Source organism: Apostichopus japonicus, chromosome 2, assembly GCF_037975245.1.
Source record: "Apostichopus japonicus isolate 1M-3 chromosome 2, ASM3797524v1, whole genome shotgun sequence".
Lineage (NCBI taxonomy): Eukaryota > Metazoa > Echinodermata > Holothuroidea > Aspidochirotida > Stichopodidae > Apostichopus > Apostichopus japonicus.
The window spans coordinates 31,771,560-31,790,161 of record NC_092562.1 but is presented as its reverse complement, the minus strand read 5'-3'; the positions used below and the strand labels follow the sequence as shown (position 1 = coordinate 31,790,161).

At 36.4% G+C, this 18,602-nt stretch overlaps 2 protein-coding genes across 5 annotated transcripts in view; one reads left to right on the top strand and one right to left on the bottom strand.

The window, feature by feature from the left end:
* Positions 1–573: 573 nt before the first annotated feature.
* On the top strand, positions 574–6,144 carry LOC139956906 (UDP-N-acetylglucosamine transferase subunit ALG14-like). The gene is made up of 5 exons (XM_071955239.1): positions 574–764; positions 1,886–2,022; positions 2,269–2,391; positions 2,882–2,941; positions 3,647–6,144. Exons 1-5 carry the CDS (start codon positions 602–604, stop codon positions 3,815–3,817), a joined length of 654 nt encoding a protein of 217 aa, XP_071811340.1. The 5' UTR covers positions 574–601; the 3' UTR covers positions 3,818–6,144.
* Positions 6,044–18,602, bottom strand: part of LOC139956844 (uncharacterized) — a 64,148-nt gene continuing 51,589 nt past the window's right edge. For 3 of the 4 annotated variants that reach the window (XM_071955235.1, XM_071955233.1, XM_071955237.1), the window contains 4 exons: positions 8,929–9,228; positions 8,448–8,515; positions 7,861–7,960; positions 6,044–6,961 (listed from right to left, as the gene is read on the bottom strand). In XM_071955235.1, the coding sequence (XP_071811336.1) occupies positions 6,841–6,961; positions 7,861–7,960; positions 8,448–8,515; positions 8,929–9,228 (589 nt within the window). In that variant the 3' untranslated portion in view covers positions 6,044–6,840. Of the gene's footprint in view, positions 6,962–7,860; positions 7,961–8,447; positions 8,516–8,928; positions 9,229–11,546; positions 12,478–13,395; positions 13,496–13,968; positions 14,037–14,333; positions 14,631–18,602 lie in introns of those variants that run through there. The other variant, XM_071955234.1, reaches the window with a different exon arrangement.

Here is an 18,602-nt window from a genome sequence, read left to right as displayed (position 1 = left end):
GGAGGGTGTCAGAAAGCCAGTACAGCGGGATCATATTTCTCAGCAGAAACTTTTCTAGAGCATATGTTGCCACAGAAGTAACTCAGTAAATAAAGCAAATATATATTTCTCGGACATATAGGCCTACGTTTCGGCTGCAACGTAACCTTAACTTTTTTAGTAACCATGTTTTCATCTAAAAATTGTGACGTTTCAATTTTTCATATGTCAAACTTCACACACTGAGTCGAAATCTAGACGCTTGATTATGAAGGAGACTGTATAAACTAAAATCGAGCATTCGCAATGGCCACCATCATGCATATGATCGACATTCTTGTAGCTAATTTAAATGATTCCGGAGAGTACATCCTTAGATAGAAATATCCCATTCCAGTATAAAATAAGGCTTGTACCTATATTTACAACTGCACTGCAGCGGACAGGGGGACATATTGAACAAAATGACAGCACGTGAAGGCTCAGTGGCAACTATAATTTCCTGGAAGTGTCCGCAGCCACGTCTAGACGTTCTCAGAGCCGTATATAGAGACGGCTCTGGACGTTCTATCTAGCAATCTTATGTCAGGTTTTGGTCAGCCGTTTAAACAGCTGTTCCAACATGGCGGCGCCCATGTTCGTGATCTATCTTTTTTGCTTTCTTGTCATACTGCTATCTGTTTTATTTTTTAGAGTACTTTACATAATATTTACCCTTGGGAAAGTGAAAACTAGAAACACAAAGTCAGAAAGAGCAATGAAATTACTTGTGGTCGCCGGTTCTGGTAACAATGCGATTCCATAATTATCATATGCCAAACGTTATGCTTAACACTGTAACAGTAACAAGTAACATAACAAGTACAGTAACATAACGTAGCCTAGGCCTACAGTAGCTATATATAGATACAGTATGCTAGGCAGTCACGGTAGGAATACTGTACTGTAGGTCTAACTTGCCTAGGCCTAGTTTTGGAATCGGATCAAAGGAATGGAGTTTGATCTTTTACATTCAGTTATTTAGGCCCATGTGGCAACAGTTCTGGTAACAGTTTGAGGAGTTGAAAATGTGCTTCATTAGGCATAATAAGAAATTAATAATAATGCTAGAGTCTGCATTGCTATGAAGTTCATAAACTTTTACATTGAGAGCAAAACATTATTGCAGACCATTGCTACAGTATCTTCTAAAACAGGTTATTCATGCTGGAATGAGATGGTGATGGTAAATGTTTCAAAATTGCTTTTTGGCAGGAGTCTGCTCGTCACAGTGGGTAGAATAATTTTTCATGACTGTGACTCCACCTGAAAAAGAGACCTTCTGAAAGGCAGGGTATTCTATAAAACAAAATCAAAGTAGTCACCTTGAGTTGTGTATATCTGGCACAGCTGGCTGAAAGTGCAGAGAGCTAGGAACAATTTTAGCTACAGTAGAAGTTGGTAGGATGCTTCATAACAGGAACGGTGAAATGCATGTGCATGCCATTAAACAAAATGTGCGTTATATGTGACTTATTTCCATTCCTCTTTGGAGAAATTTATCATCGAAAGGTGAATATTGAAGTGTATGTAATACATCAGTTCAATCTCAAGGAGGAGTAAGGCAAACTTTATGTGGTTTGTTCATGACTGTTTTGGACGTATGATCCCCAGTGAGCAGCCTTTACATTTTGTATGCCCTATGAAAATACTGTATGTAATCACAGCAAATTACATCTTTTATTTTGATCTATGTTTTACAGCAAATAAGTGTTTCTTCCTTTTTGAAAAGGTTTGATATTGAATAAGTGATTGCAATTTGGCATTCTGTAGAGCACTCCTTGGTGAAACCCATTGAGCTATTTAGTTTTGTAACAAAGTACTCCCAACGTAGCATGATACAACTTCAACCATCTTTCCTTTTCAGGTGGGCATACTTCAGAACTATTAAGGTTGCTTGGATCCTTGTCTGGGAACTACAAGCCTAGAGTTTATGTTCTAGCAAACACGGATAAGATGAGTTGTGATAAAGTACAAGAATTTGAATCAAAGAAAAACTGTGAGGTGAGAATTAGACATACTCCTGTCAATGTTCTTGGAGCCTTAGTACCTTTGTCAGACAGTAGGTGTGTTTGAAAAGTTTTCAAAAATTCTGTTAATTTACAGTATGTTAACTTCTGTTTATTTGAACCTTTAATATCAACTGCTACTGAAGTGAATGCTTTGTCCAGAACTAGAAAATGTTTCTCTGAAATATGTGGTTTCTTTTTCAGTGTTCACAATTCACACTCCTTATTATTTCTTTAACAGTACTCAATAGAAATCATACCCAGAAGCCGAGAGGTTCGGCAGTCTTATCTTACAAGTATCGCCTCTACTCTCTATGCAACATGGTACGCCTTCCCGCTGGTGTTTAGAGTCAAACCAGATCTAGTAAGTATCTTAAGCTACTGCATGCTTCATCTTTGATTGTGTCAAGTCACAGGAAATAACAAAGAGAAAACACTTAAAACGATGAAGATGTTCTAAAGTGTTCCAGTAATTTGAGTTTTGTGTATACATCTCAATGAGGACGATACAGCAGTTATGAAGCTATAACTCATCTAGTGGCAATGGCACAACCTGTTACAGTAATAAGGCTCCGCTGGCAATGTGACTTTCTCTCTATACAGAACTGTCACTGGCAATGGCCCATTGTACTAAAAAACTGAGAAAATATCAGTCTCTTGCTTTCAAAGTCAGTTAGACATGTGCCTCTTTCTTTAAGTATAATTGAAAACTAGGTAACTCTTAATTATTTATCTTAAATATAGTTTTGACAGAAAGAAAATATAACATGATTAACTGTGTTGTTGATATTCTTCTCCTTGTTGCATTGCTTATCATGTTTGCATTTTCTAATTCTAGCTGATATTTTTTTCAGGTATTAGTAAATGGACCAGGAACCTGTATTCCTGTATGTGCTGCTTCATTCATGTTGAGGGTAAGTAGCTGAGATACCCGCAATCTCTTATCCTAGGTCCCCACTTTTCGGGAGGGAGGGCCAGTACTTGCTGGGTGGGGGGGGGGGTGTTTCCAGGGAATGATTTGGTGTTCAAATTTTGTGTAGCAGGTTTAAAGTCTCGTGTCAAATACCAGGGTTACTGTGTAAACAACTGTTACACATCCTTGGACTTGTGCAGCAATTTCACCATTTTGTGATGTGATACTCAATATATTATTCCCTGGGTTCCCATCTCCTGCAAATGTATTGCAATTTAATGCCTATGTTCAGAGTTTACAGTGCAATGCAAATTTTAAGACTGCAGCCAGTATCCCCCCCCCCCCCACTCTCTCCAAACATGTATATAACTCATAAAATACATATGTGCAGTATGCTTTATTTATGAGTTGCAGACTCTCAGGGCTTATTCCAGGCCCCTTTTATCTAATCTTGCAAGACTCAGCTCTGATCCTACCTAGTTGAGAAGTCTTTTAAGTGACTGAGATTAAGTTCTTACATGGTATTCTGTTGTTCATTATTTTTTCAAGCCTTTCAAAGTTCATTGAAGCCAGAGTACCATTCTTAGTAATAACATTTAGTTCAGTCTTTAGAAGTTATTGTTGCCATTTGAAGTAAAGTTTACCCATGTTAGAGTACTCAGGTCTTTCTCATGTTGTAATTGGATTCATTCTCTCCACTCTCCAGGTGTTAGGTTTAAGGACAGTTATACAAGTCTATGTAGAGAGTATATGTCGGGTGGAACATCTTTCCGTGTCTGGACTTATCATGTACTACTTCGCTGATAAACTTCTGGTCCAATGGCCACAGTTGGTCACTAAATATCCCAGGGCGCAGTACATTGGACGAATAGTTTAACTGGATATGGACAGGATATGCAGAAGTGTCTCTGTGTTGGTGATGTTTGGACCTTATGCAGACGTATGATATAAAACCGCAAAACTTTGATGAGAAATGAAAGTTACCAATCCACAGTGTCTTCCATGTCAATAATACCATGATATATCACTTACAGTGTGACAAGGTCAATTTGTTCACTTTTTCTATGGATAATTTTATACAAAGATCAGCATAAATGAAGATATCTGAGTAGCACTATACATATTAATACTGTATGTGATGTCTTATGTACTCACAAGGTTGTTTCTGTTATTTGGCTCCACCAGATCAATGGTGTGTGCTCACATCATGAGGTTTTGCTAATGTTATTCTATCATAACTCAGGAATCTAGGTGTGAAATTTGTCATATGAAATTTCTTGAAGAAGGTGAATCAAAGAGTGTATCCCAGAAATATCTTGCCACAGCATGTAAGATCTTCAAAGATGTTTTTTTTGTAATTATTTTTTTGCATTTTTGAAATTATTTTTAGCTAAAAGATACGGACAGTTCAGGTAATGATTTTAGGAAAATGTTACAATTAAATACAAGCAGCTTTTTCCTTTTACATTTTGATAGCTTTTCATTGGTTGTATTATTATGAGGTATGAGTCATGAGGTAGGGACAGTTGCAACATTTGATATATCAATTTAAAGCGGTTTCGTGTTTGGTCTGCAATTTACCAAACCTACAAAGTATTACTGAAGAGAAGATAACAATTGACTAATCTAGGACTTGATTTTTAATCCAGTGAATGAAATAAGGAAGTAAGGAAGGATTTTAGTTTGATTGTCAACATTTTATCTCTCAGATATCCTCAACATCCATGCCATCATGAAAGTGAAAGCTTAATTAAGGTTACTTAATTATTTAAAGAAACCTTGACAAGCAAAAGAGTTTCATTGTTATGTGATTTTAGTATTGAATTTTATACTAACAATTATCAACTTAAACTTACAAAAATTGCCTTTGAGTAGTTTTCATGCTAAATAGATAATGGATCCATGTGTATGATGCAACTCAAACATGAGAATATTTATTAAGCTGGTTATTATTACAGTGTAACCTGTACGTGATGTATAGTGGATATTTCAAATGAAATATGGCTGTGAGTTTGCTGTATCTCTTATCATTCAAGTACACTATAACATAGAATATATTATTAGCTTGCTCAGTTTAATGTCAAATTAACAGGGTTTCAAATCTTGGGGAACAGTTTTGAAAGCACAATGACTTAGCTTGGGAAAGCAGCACAGATTAGATAGATGGGTTTAATTCATATTATGATTGATTTGTTAATGTCATTAGGTACCATCCATATACACCTGTTAGGTTAAGGTGAAGTGCTTGTGCTGACTCTATGCTAGTTTCTAAAGGGAATATAGAATATTGTTGTAATAATACAATGTAATATTGCTGTAGCTGGTGCAACTAACTGGTTAATAACCTAACAGCTCTTGCATGATTCTTCTGTTAAAGTAGACTTGGCCTAGGTACATCAGCTACAAATTTGTTGAAGGTTTAATGTACCAAAGATATTGGCAATGTATCAAATGTTTTGTGAGGTATTATAATAGTCAATAGGCTAATAATATAGGATTGTGTTCAACTGTGTTTATGTTTGCTGAGAGTTATTGCCAGATACTTTGTGTATCCTGGTTAAAGATAAAGTTTAAACTTGAACTAAATGAAACCATCTTCATATCTTCTGTTTACTAACCTCTAGCAGAAAGAAATAGTGACAACACTTGTGAATTTCCCAAAATGTTTCAGAATGAACTATGAGTTTTTGCATGAATTTATTACAAGATACTTAGTGTGGATATTACAAGATACTTAGTGTGAACATCACAAGATACTTGTGGATATTAAGGATACTTGTGGATATCACAAGATACTTGTGGATATTACAAGATACTTGTGGATATCACAAGGTACTTGTTGGAATCACAATATACTTGTGGATATAACAATATACTTGTTGATATTAAAGATACATGTGGATATTTTTGGCAATGAAACTCTCATTCTTACAGTTCTTCCTTCCCCTAATGTTTGACAGGCACAACCATTATTCACAAATCTTGCAATGTTAGTAAAAAGTTATTAAGCAACCCAAGACACACTTTCCACTTGAGATGACTTGAACATTAAACTAGATTAAAAAAAAAATTAGATGACAAAGAAGGATAAAGTATTTTGAACTAATATTTGCACTCAATTTATTCAACTCATCGGCCAATCGAACTTGATTCCACTTGTTCTTGTACTGCATAAATGATGAAATAGATCTAAAAGCTATATTACTGGCCTGAATTGCTTCTTCTTTAAGATAATTCAGAGAGATATTATACCATTAAGTTTTCTTCCTTGCTCACTATCAACAAGCTATGTCCAGTCATCATTGTGCATTTGACCATTATTTGACAGTCTAACATAGCATGGAACTTATGTGGTAAATAGTAGGGGGGGGGGGGGCATATCAATCCCTCAAAGGGTTTATCTTTAGACAGGTACAAACAATTGTTTTAACTACTTTCATTAACTTTAAAGTGTATTAAATTGATTAAAATCTTGTGGAATGATAACTTGATTTGCTGATACAGGAATTTAGTGGAAAACAATTATAAAAGTGTCTTAAATTGAAATTTGAAAAGTAATATTAGTCTTGGTTGGTGAATAGTAGGTGCTCATGTAATGATTGCAAGCATTATTGAATATGAAATAATTCACCTTACCTCTTGTTACAATATTTATGCTTCAAGACATAATCAATATTAAATTACAGACATACTATTGACTTCAACTACTCAACAAACCTTGTAAGCACACTTCCCCCCTCCCACCAACATTCACATTTCTGGTGCTGCTATCAGCTGCTTGAACACAGTCAGAGTCATTGAAGTAATGACAGCCAATGAATCAAAATTTTCCAGTTCTACTTAAACTTTATTTATAAATCAAAAAATCTTTTAAAAACTCTGTGTCAACAAATATTTTCTTCAAAGTTTTGTAAATTCATCCACTTCATTTTCGTAAGCCTTATTTAGCATTCCTCTGTCATTCTCCTCCTTGTCCTTCTTCTCTTGTAATGGAATGTCCTGGAGATCCTCATACTCGTTGCTTCCAGGATGAAGATGGGAAGTAGAAGAGGCAGTAGAAGATAAAGGAGAAAAGGAAAAGGAAAGAACAGAAAGTTGTAACATAAAGATTATAAATAAATCAAGTGAACACATCAGCCCACGAATATTTAATAATAAATACATCACGGTTCAATCTTTTCTCTGATTAGCAACTGAATGTTTGATCATAAAAAATATCTTTGTAAGCAGTCTCCTGGTTTTAAGTTACCGACAACAAATTATATTTTTTTGCCGTTCTAACTTTAAAGGAAGTAGAACAATTTAAATGGCATATAGATGTTTCAAAAACATTCATTACTATGTAAAACAAAATAATGTAATATGCATATTCGTCAGTACGTGAAAACAGCACATGAAATATTTGTTGACATGGGTAGTATTGAATTTGGAATTACAAAAGCATGTTCCTTTTGTCCTTCATAAATTTTAAGATTTGCAATGAGAAAGAGTTCCATTGTACCGTTACCTGTGTGCATATTATATTACACTGTTAAAAACATCCTAGGTGTGTTATTTTTATGTTATAATAAAGGTTGTTTTAAGCCGCTAAGCAGTCACATGTGCCTCATGGAGATTAAAGATGTCATTGGAAAGTAACCTACACGACATTTCACCAAATGGAGATAATATGTGTTTGATATGCTCCAGCTGAACAAAATAGGCCTTCAATAATGGGATCAGTCTAGACTATTAATGGTATATTACTTCTTTTCATGGTTGTGTTAGTATGTGAAAGGATTATGCAATACTTCCCTTCAGTGCTTAGAGGGGGTGGGGGGGGGGTATATGAGACAGAATGAAAACTGTAAGCACAACTACAAATGTAAAACTTGGAACATAAACCTTGCTTTCAAGAATTGTTTGCTTTCTGATACTAACTTTGTTTCTGTTGGAGTCTGTCCTAGTGTTGCTTGTGCATCAGGTGACCCATTCTGGGAAACAGCGCCCTCTTCTGCTTCTCTTGGAGTGTTGTCAGAATCTGTGAGAGGAACATGCAAGAGAAAAGACCGGCTTTAAATGAGGAACAAATCAGGAGAGACCGGCATTAAATAAGGAAAGACCGGCATTAAATCAGGAGAGACCGGCATTATGTCAGAAAAATGTAAATGATGAGTCTTAAATGATATATTGAAATCGTTCTCAGCTGATAGGCTTGCACATTTGAACATGTCTTGTTTCCTGAGTTCATTGAGTCTAAATATTCGCCAAATCATTCTTACAGTTTCTGTTGATTGGTAACGTGTGATATCAAGTTGATAACACTCTTACAAGTGGATGCATGTATGGTGTATTGTAGGCTACCAAGTGTTAGTGACCTCTTAATATGACTCCAATCGACTGACTGTATAACCAGGGCCATACACCATACTAAATGCACAATCTGTTGACTTGTAGCCCTTGAGTAAGCTTATATTTATCTTTCATTTTAGATGTGATCCTTTGAATCAATCGTGATATTAACTGACCATGTCTTTGTCCTTCTTCATCTTCTTTGTCTCCAGCTTCAAGATAATTACTTTCTTTCCTTCTTGACCTACAAATAATTATAAAAAAACTCTTTTGTATGCTCAGGTCAGAAGCATTGATAAGAAAATGACAAAGAAATAATTAATGTGTAAAAGTAAGGTTTCGATCCTAGCAGGATCTTCTTCAAAGGCTTAATGACAAGTCAAGGCTCTCTAGTGGATAAGCAGTTTGCTAACAGTTTAAAATTTATTTTAAAGAAATAATTACAGTAAACACAGTTGCATATATATCAGATGATGTTTTAATAATGGATAGGGAAGGGGCAAGGGAAGTGGACATAGTTGGCGGGGGTGGAGGTGGGGTGGAGGTGGGGTTCAACAACAGAAAGTTGACCGAGTATTTGACGTTTCAATAACTATACTATATTTGCTATATCTAAGATTATTGACTACGCAAGCATCCAAACTTATCTTGACTTACTTAAATTCAAAGTAACCGACTATTGCTATTAACAGCACGATTGTTGCGGCGATTATTAAGGCTATTGACCACGCCTCCAATCCCTGTGAGGTTATTGGGTATTCTTCTGGCAGCTCAGTGGTAAAGTCGAACGTAGGATCATCCATGATTTCTTTGATAGTTTCTTGTTTGTCATCCAGAGCTGTCTTTAGAACATCTTGTTCTATTCCAGTACCGGGTGAAGTCGGCTCCCAGACCCACGTGTATACCTCTAAGTTATCTCCGGACTCTTGAACTAATACAAAGTCTACGTCAGTTTCCCTGATGCGGAGAGAACAAGAATAATAAAGGATGAATCTCATTAAAACGAAACAAGAACAAGCAAGAACACACAAACAGGCACGTTAAAATATAGACAACACAGAGTTGATCGGTAATGAGTGAACTGTTTGGAAGGAATTATCCTGTACCTGTATTCTAGATACCGTGTGGTACACTATATAGATGTGTATCTATCTACACAATTGTAAGACACGACGTGAAAGTTGTAATCCATAAGCCCTTGCGAGATTCTCCCACATTCGTCGCAAAAATATCTGCCTGATCATCACTATGATCATAATCATCATGCATGATGACGATGATGATCATGCATGATCATCGTCATGATTATGATGATGATGATCATCATCATCATCACCATCATCATCATCATTTTTGCTATAATCAATGTTTTCTCTCGAGCCCTCGCAGAATACTAATAGAGAACCCCTTATCTCCATGTACAGCCATACTGAACTCCCGGATGTAAGCAAATCTCTATTGCTTCCATATATAAATTACACAGGCCTATTAACTTCGACACACACATACCAACATGAATATCTCCTTCATATATAATGTAGGCCCCCTATGTTGTAAGTTTTCGTGTGCTATTCATGCTGTATATACATAGCTTTAAGTCCGGCTTGAATCTAACCTATTCATGTGACATTTGGCCTATGTAGGCCTAATATTCACACATTATTGGATATACCTATCAGTATCACTATATAAGACACTAACGTGGTTTTCACAATTTACCGTCGTCTGTCCCGGTGCGGGGTTTGGCGATCGAACCATAAAATCGTTTTATGTTGTTACCACGATGTGGCATTTTTTTACAAAACTGATTAAGGAAGTTACAAGTGAATCGTATTACTACTCCAGCTCGTGGTCTCAACAGACCGCTTTCCCCAATGATGTCATAAATATTTTAATTACTAAAATATAGTTAATTTGTATGAGAAACTATATACGGACCTGCAATAAATGACTGCGGGATGCTACCATATAGTCCGATGATGTTCTCTACGTATTAATCCCGCTCGACCAACTCAATTCACTAACGGTAGCCTAGTTATTAATATACTAGATGCCTTGTGACAAGTTGAACGTAGGCTACTTATAAGATGATGATTTTAGCAAAAGTTCACAAGATAACCTTTATTAATCTTATGACATTATTAGTTTCATGCGTCTTTATATAAAAAAAAACCCTTAGGTTTCTATTCTATTGTAAGATCTTCTACAACGTCGTGTTATGGAACTGTCGCCCATTTATAACACTACATGTCTTTTAGGTTGCTAACAGCTGAAGTTGTTTCTTTCATTTCATGTAATTCTTTTACGACTGAGTAAAAATTAGATCTGATACTCGCATCATCGGACCCTATGCAAGGTTACAGGTTCAGATACATTGTGTATCCTGGTTTAAGGTAAAGTTTAAACTTGAACTAGAACTGAAACCGTCTTCATATCCTCTCTGTTTACTAACCTCTAGCAGAAAGAAAAAGTGACAACAATTGTGAAATTTCCCAAAATGTTTCAGAATGAACTGAGTTCTTGCGTGACTTTATAACAAGATACTTAGTGTGTATATTAAAAGATACTTAGTGTTAATATCACAAGATACTTGCGGATATCACAAGATACTTGTGGATATCACAAGATACTTGTAGATATCACAAGATACTTGTTGGTGTCACATAATACTTGTGGATTTCACAAGATACTTGTGGATATCACAAGATACTTGTGGATATCACAAGATACTTGTTGGTGTCACAAAATACTTATGGATATTTAAAGATACTTGTGGATATTAAAAGATACTTGTGGATATCACAAGATACTTGTGGATATCACAAGATACTTGTTGGTGTCACAAAATACTTGTGGATATCACAAGATACTTGTGGATATCACAAGATACTTATGGATATCACAAGATACTTGTGGATATCACAAGATATTTGTTGGTGTCACAAAATACTTGTGGATATCACAAGATACGTATGGATATTTAAAGATACTTGTGGATATTACAAGATACTTGTGGATGTCGCAAGATACTTGTGGATATAAAAAGGTACTTGTGGATATTGAAAGATACTTGTGGATATTTTTGGCAAATGAAACTCTCATTCTTACAGTTCTTTCTTCCCCTAATGTTTGACAGGCACAACCATTATTCACAAATCTTGCAATGTTATTAAAAAGTTATTAAGCAACCCAAGACACACTTTCCACTTGAGATGACTTGAACTTTAATCCAGATTAACAAATAGATGACAAAAGAAGGATAAAGTATTTTGAACTAATGATTGCACTCAATTTATTCAACTCATTGGCCAATCGAACTTGATTCCACTTGTTCTTGTACTGCATAAATGATGAAATAGATCTAAAAGCTATAATATGGGCCTGAATTGCTTCTTCTTTAAGATAATTCAAAGAGATATTATACCATTAAGTTTTCATCCTTGCTTACTATCAACAAGCTATGTCTAGTCATCATTGTGCATTTGACCATTACTTGAGTCTAACATAGCATGGAACTTATATGGTTAATGGTGAGGGGGGGGGGGGGGGGGCATATCAATCCCTCAAAAGGTTCTCTCCAGACAGGTACAAACAATTGTTTTAACTACTTTCATTAACCTTAAAGTGTATTAAATTGATTAAAATCTTGTGGGAAGATAACTTGATTTGCTGATATAGGCAATTTAGTGGAAAACAATTATAAAAGTGTCTAAAATTGAAATTTGAAAAGTATTATTAGTCTTGATTGGTGAATAGTAGGTGCTCATGTAATGATTGCAAGCATTATTGAATATGAAATAATTCACCTTACCCTCTTGTTACAATATTTATGCTTCAAGACATAATATTAAAATACAGATGTACAATTGACTTCAACCACTCAACAAACCTTGTAAGCACACCCCCCACCCCACTTCCCACCTTCCCACCAACATTCAAATTTCTGGTGCTGCTATCAGCTGCTTGAACACAGTCAGAGACACTGAACTAATGACAGCCAATAAATCAAAGTTTTCCAGTTCTACTTAAACTTTATTTATAAATCAAAAAATCTTTTAAAAACTCTGTGTCAACAAATATTTTCATCAAACTTTTGTAAATTCATCCACTTCATCTTCGTAAGCCTTATTTAGCATTCCTCTGTCATTCTCCTCCTTGTCCTTCTTCTCTTGTAATGGAATGTCCTGGAGATCCTCATACTCGTTGCTTCCAGGATGAAGATGGGAAGTAGAAGAGGCAGTAGAAGATAAAGGAGAAAAGGAAAAGGAAAGAACAGAAAGTTGTAACATAAAGATTATAAATAAATCAAGTGAACACATCGTCCCATGTTTCGCGTACTGACGAATATTACAAAATAAATACATCACGGTCCAAATCATTTCACTGATATGCAACTGAATGTTTGATCACAAATAATATTTTTGTAAGCAGTCTCCTGGTTTTAAGTTACCGACAACAAATTATATTTTATTGCCGTTCTAAATTTACAGGAAGTAGAACAATTTAAAGGGCATATAGATGTTTCAAAAACATTCATTACTATGTAAAACAAAATAATGTAATATGCATATTCGTCAGTACGTGAAAACAGCACGTGAAATATTTGTTGACATGGGTAGTATTGAATTTGGAATTACAAAAGCATGTTCCTTTTGTCCTTCATAAATTTAAAGATTTGCAATGAGAAAGAGTTTCATTGTACCGTTACCTGTGTGCATATTATATCACACTGTTAAAAACAGCATGTGAGTGTGTTATTTTTATGTTATAATATAGGTTGTTTTAAGCCGCTAAGCAGTCACATGTGCCTCATGGAGATTAAAGATGTCATTGGAAAGTAACCTACACGACATTTCACCAAATGGAGATTGTATGTGTTTGATATGCTCCAGCTGAACAAATAGGCCTTCAATAATGAGATCAGTCTAGACTATTTATGGTATATTACTTCTTTTCATGGTTGTGTTAGTATGTGAAAGGATTATGCAATACTTCCCTTCATTGCTTGGAGGGGGTGGGGGGGGGGGGTATATGAAACAGAATGAAAACTGTATGCACAACTACAAATGTAAAGCTTGGAACATAAACCTTGCTTTCAAGAATTGTTTGCTTTCTGATACTAACTTTGTTTCTGTTGGGGTCTGCCCTAGTGTTGCTTGTGCATCAGGTGATCCATTTTGGGAAACAGCGCCCTCTTCTGCTTCTCTTGGAGTGTTGTCAGAATCTGTGAGAGGAACATGCAAGAGAAAAGACCGGCTTTAAATGAGGAACAAATCAGGAGAGACCGGCATTAAATAAGGAAAGACCGGCATTAAATCAGGAGAGACCGGCATTAAATCAGTAAATGATGAGTCTTAAATGATATATTGAAATCGTTCTCAGCTGATAGGCTTGCACATGTCTTGTTTCCTGAGTTCATTGAGTCTAAATATTCGCCAAATCATTCTAAAAGTTTCTGTTGACTGGTAAGGTGTGATATCAAGTTGATAACACTCTTACAAGTGGATGCATGTATCGTGTATTGTAGGCTACCAAGTGTTAGTGACCTTCCCTTAATATGACTCCAATCGACTGACTGCATAACCGGGGCCATACACCATTCTAAATGCACAATCTGTGACTTGTAGCCTTGAGTAAGCTTATATTTATCTTTCATTTTAGATGTGATCCTTTGAATCAATCGTGATATTAACTGACCATGTCTTTGTCCTTCTTCATCTTCTTTGTCTCCAGCTACAAGATAATTACTTTCTTTCCTTCTTGACCTACAAATAATTATAAAAAAAAACTCTTTTGTATGCTCAGGTCAGAAGCATTGATAAGAAAATGACAAAGAAATAATTACAATAAACACAGTTGCATGTATATCACATGCTAATGTTTGTTATGATGGATAGGGAAGGGGTAAGGGAAGTGGACATAGTTGGCGGGGGTGGAGGTGGGGTGGAGGTGGGGTTCAACAACAGAAAGTTGACTGAGTATTTGACGTTTCAATAACTATACTATATTTGCTATATCTAAGATTATTGACTACGCCCGCATCCAAACTTATCTTGACTTACTTAAATTCAAAGTAACCGACTATTGCTATTAACAGCACGACTGTTGCGGCGATGATTAAGGCTATTGACCACGCCTCCAATCCCTGTGAGGTTATTGGGTCTTCTGGCAGCTCAGTGGTAAAGTCGAACGTAGGATCGTCCATGATTTCTTTGATAGTTTCTTGTTTGTCATCCAGAGCTGTCTTTAGAACATCTTGTTCTATTCCAGTACCGGGTGAAGTCGGCTCCCATACCCACGTGTATACCTCTAAGTTATCTCCAGACTCTTGAACTAATACAAAGTCTACGTCAGTTTCCCTGATGCAGAGAGAACAAGAATAATAAAGGATGAATCTCATTAAAACGAAACAAGAACAAGCAAGAACACACAAACAGGCACGTTAAAATATAGACAACACAGAGTTGATCGGTAATGAGTGAACTGTTTGGAAGGAATTATCCTGTACCTGTAATCTAGATACCGTGTGGTACACTATATAGATGTGTATCTATCTACACAATTGTAAGACACGACGTGAAAGTAGTAATCCAGAGGCCCTTGCGAGATTCTCCCACATTTGTCATTCGTCGTAAAAATATCCGCCTGATCATCACTAAGATCATGATCATCGTGATCATCATGCATGATAATGATGATGATGATCATCATCATCATGCATGATGCATGATATGATCATCATGACGATCATCATCATCAAAATCATTTTTGCTATAATCAATGTTTTCTCTCGAGCCCTCGCAGAATATTAATAGAGAACCCCTCATCTACATGTACAGCCATACTGAACTCCCGGATGTAAGCAAATCTCTATTACTTCCATATATAAATTACACAGGCCTATTAAATTCGACACACATACCAACATGAATATCTCCTTCATATATAATGTATGTAATAAGATGTCGTGTGGTATTCATGCTATATATAACCTAGCCATGTGACATTTGGCCTATCATATTCACATAATATTGGATATACCTATCACTATAAGTCATGTGACATTTGGCCTATCATATTCACACATTATTGGATATAGGGCCTACCTATCACTATATGGTTACTTATGTGGTTATCACAATTTACCGTCGTCTGTCCCGGTGCGGAGTTTGGCGATCGTAGTCTTCTAGTTATAACACTGCGTATATTTAAAGGTACTTCACTGTTTTTTATGACTCAAGTCACAAGTCCGTTTGGACCCAAATTTAGGGAATGACTCGAATAGAAGATGAGTCACAAGAGCCAGGCTCCAGTCAATCGAGTTACAATACGTTGAGACTCAAGTCGAGTATTTTGACCTTTCGTCAAACTCGAGTCTTTTGAACTTACGAATCAGAGACTCAACTCAAGTATTTTGCATGCAGACTCGAGTCGAGTCTTTATTATCGGGACTCGTGTCTGAGTCGATTCGAGAAACAGACCGAGTCACTACAACAGTACTAATAATATATTTATATGTCCATTAATAAATAATAAGATTAAACACGACATTGAATTCTTGAATGGAGGAAAGTGAAATATGTTTATAAATAGCAACTTTAAATGGGTTTGAATTTTCAAGATATAAGAAATCAAAGAACATAATCTTCACATTAACTTGTTAATCAATAACCGCTCATCTCTTTATGCAGGGTAGCAAGGTATTATTATCATTGTATGATCATTGTACTGCTCGACCCTGCTATACCTCTATGCTGATATAAAGTGTAATTTCCAGGTATTAACGCAGGGCGAGACCTACGAACTGACCTCAGCAGCTTGACATATCCCAACAGGTGCAGACTGAATAACAACAAGGTGAAGGTAGCAGCTAGAAACGCGTTAGTTTGGGAATTGGGATCAGCCAGCTACTTGATGCAGGTATTAACCATGTATGGAAGTATATTACACTCACTAAACTAGTGAAGTATTCATACATAGTAAGATGTGTCTTACTTGACGGAAGGCCAAGAAATAACTAAGAGTTATAACCACCGATAGAATAGGCCAAGTAGATTGAGAATGCAGGACAGAGAGAGAGCGAGAGTCATATGCTCTAATCGTACTCCGAGGTTATTCGGTTCACTTGGAGTTATTTCCACTTATTTAACACAGTAATGTACATGATGTGCTTAACAAAATCGAGTCACTGACTCCGTTTCGAGTCACATTTTTAAGCTATTTGTTTTGATACCATGGTGTATCAGTGCTTCTCACAAAGTTTTACTCATAAGCCGTTCTAAGCATAGAACGAGCATTTCTCTGAACAAGTTAACTTTGACTCAGTGACTGTAAAAGTTTAATTAGCCACAAAAGTGTCAATATCTCCATATGAGATCCACCGTACGTACTGTTATGTTTTGGTAAATGTTTGATATCGTTACATATACAGTGCCGTACAGGGGGACATGTATAGGGACGGCACTGTCTCCTACTTTCTCACAAACTTTCTTCCAAATGGCTTACATTTCATAATCACACACACGGCATATGGTCGTATAAACACATGTATAGTTAAAATAATGATGGAAATAGATAGCACAAATGCGCATCTCGTTTGCACCGAAAAAAAAAACATTTCTCAAAGAGGTCGGGTGTTCCCTATAAGAACCCCCCCCCCCCAGAACAGACGTCAGCCAAATGTTGTGCCCCGCCCCCTAAAATTCGTAACATAATGTAGAGCCTATACATGGTGCAAGTAAGAGTCATATCAATACAGTCAATAAGGCTTAACCTTAAATTCCCTCATTTTAATGATAATTGGGGGAATATATTTTGGCTTCGCCCCTCACACTACGAAGGCTGGCTACGCGCCTGGGCCCTGGTAGAGTAATGAATAGTTCTGCAGTATGATTGTGTGGGTGATTGTATGTATTCTATTATATCTCACACACTATGGGTAGGGGGTTGAGGAGAAATGAGGAAGCAATATTGCTTTACCTGGTAGCCCACTATACAAAATGATAAATTTAAAGGGTGTAACTGAAGAAAAGAACGCAAAACGACGAATGAAACGGGGAAGTAGTCTAGAGCGTTATAAAGATACAAGAATGGTAACTTACTGAACGTATTAAACCAGGAACGAATAATGGCACTGTTATGAAATGGTCTTGTATTCTCCTGTGTGGTAGCTAAGATGGCTCCAGACATATACATCGGTGAAACAAAAAATCTACTGGAAAAGTCAACAATAGTCTTCTCTACGAAAAGCTTGGTTTTTAGTATTAATGATATCAGCTTGGAAATTCAACCTAAACTGACCATTAAATATACAGGAATTATTAATCTGTATATTTGAACGTAGCTATAGAAACCTGTACATGAATGAAGAACGACCCTACTGGAACTACGCTGACCATAATTTAATGCAGTTGGCCGGCTGGATGAACAACAGAAATCATATATCAAACACAACAAAAGTATATAGATAACGCTGTAAGACACACCCCGCGGCATCCAAACTAAACATAGTTGAGATGCAGCCAACTCCATCCATCCCATGATGTGTGTCACATACATAGGTCACGGGTATGGAAGCAGTCCAATCCTTTCTAATGATTGCCAAATACTGAATACCGTGGCCAACAATCAGTTTCGTTTCCTGTTAAAAGTATACTTTGTACGATTGGAACGAATCTTATTGGCTACACGAATCAGCACACTGGACTTGATAGGGCTGATATAGACTGGAATTACATGTGCGTGTGTGTGGTGGGGACGGGGTTGAGAAATATAAGCACGACCTACTGAGGACAAAAGTTATATCCCTGGGGAAGGGGAGGCTAGAGGAGGAAGGCCGGGGAGGGTGATGAAACAATCCCACCTAAGAAGGTTAAGGTTGTCCACGGCACTCCCATAGGAAAAGCTATAGGAATATAGAGACTGTTACCTGTATCGTATCAGATACAGAGACAGGTGGGTAAACGGCTGTTATCACAACACCCTTTAAGCTCACTACACCTTACTCAAAGCAAGACGACCTTTGGGAACGAATGAAGAATTTTACAATCAACTTATAAACATTGCATAAAGGTATGGAAGGAAAAATACCGTAAAATTTACCGTCACTATGATCGAAGGGTGAAACAATTTCACCTTTTCATGCTCTATGTGTACTAAATAAAACGAGGATACCATTTATTTTATTGTTTTGCCTTGTCTGTAGTTTTTCTAATAGTCATTTCGATGTTGTTTCAACATTCTTGAAATGTTTGCAGTTTTCACAATAAGGTGCACGCTTTATTCGTATAGTGAGAAACTGAGAATTGATGATAATTTCACAAACGTTGTTG

Bases quoted from the DNA above. Each gene is read 5' to 3' on its own strand.
- LOC139956906 (XM_071955239.1), top strand. From the start codon at position 602: ATGGCGGCGCCCATGTTCGTGATCTATCTTTTTTGCTTTCTTGTCATA. The intron at 2,392-2,881 runs GTAAGTATCTTA...TATTTTTTTCAG, and splicing joins TTAGAGTCAAACCAGATCTA to GTATTAGTAAATGGACCAGG. The intron at 2,942-3,646 runs GTAAGTAGCTGA...TCCACTCTCCAG, and splicing joins CTGCTTCATTCATGTTGAGG to GTGTTAGGTTTAAGGACAGT.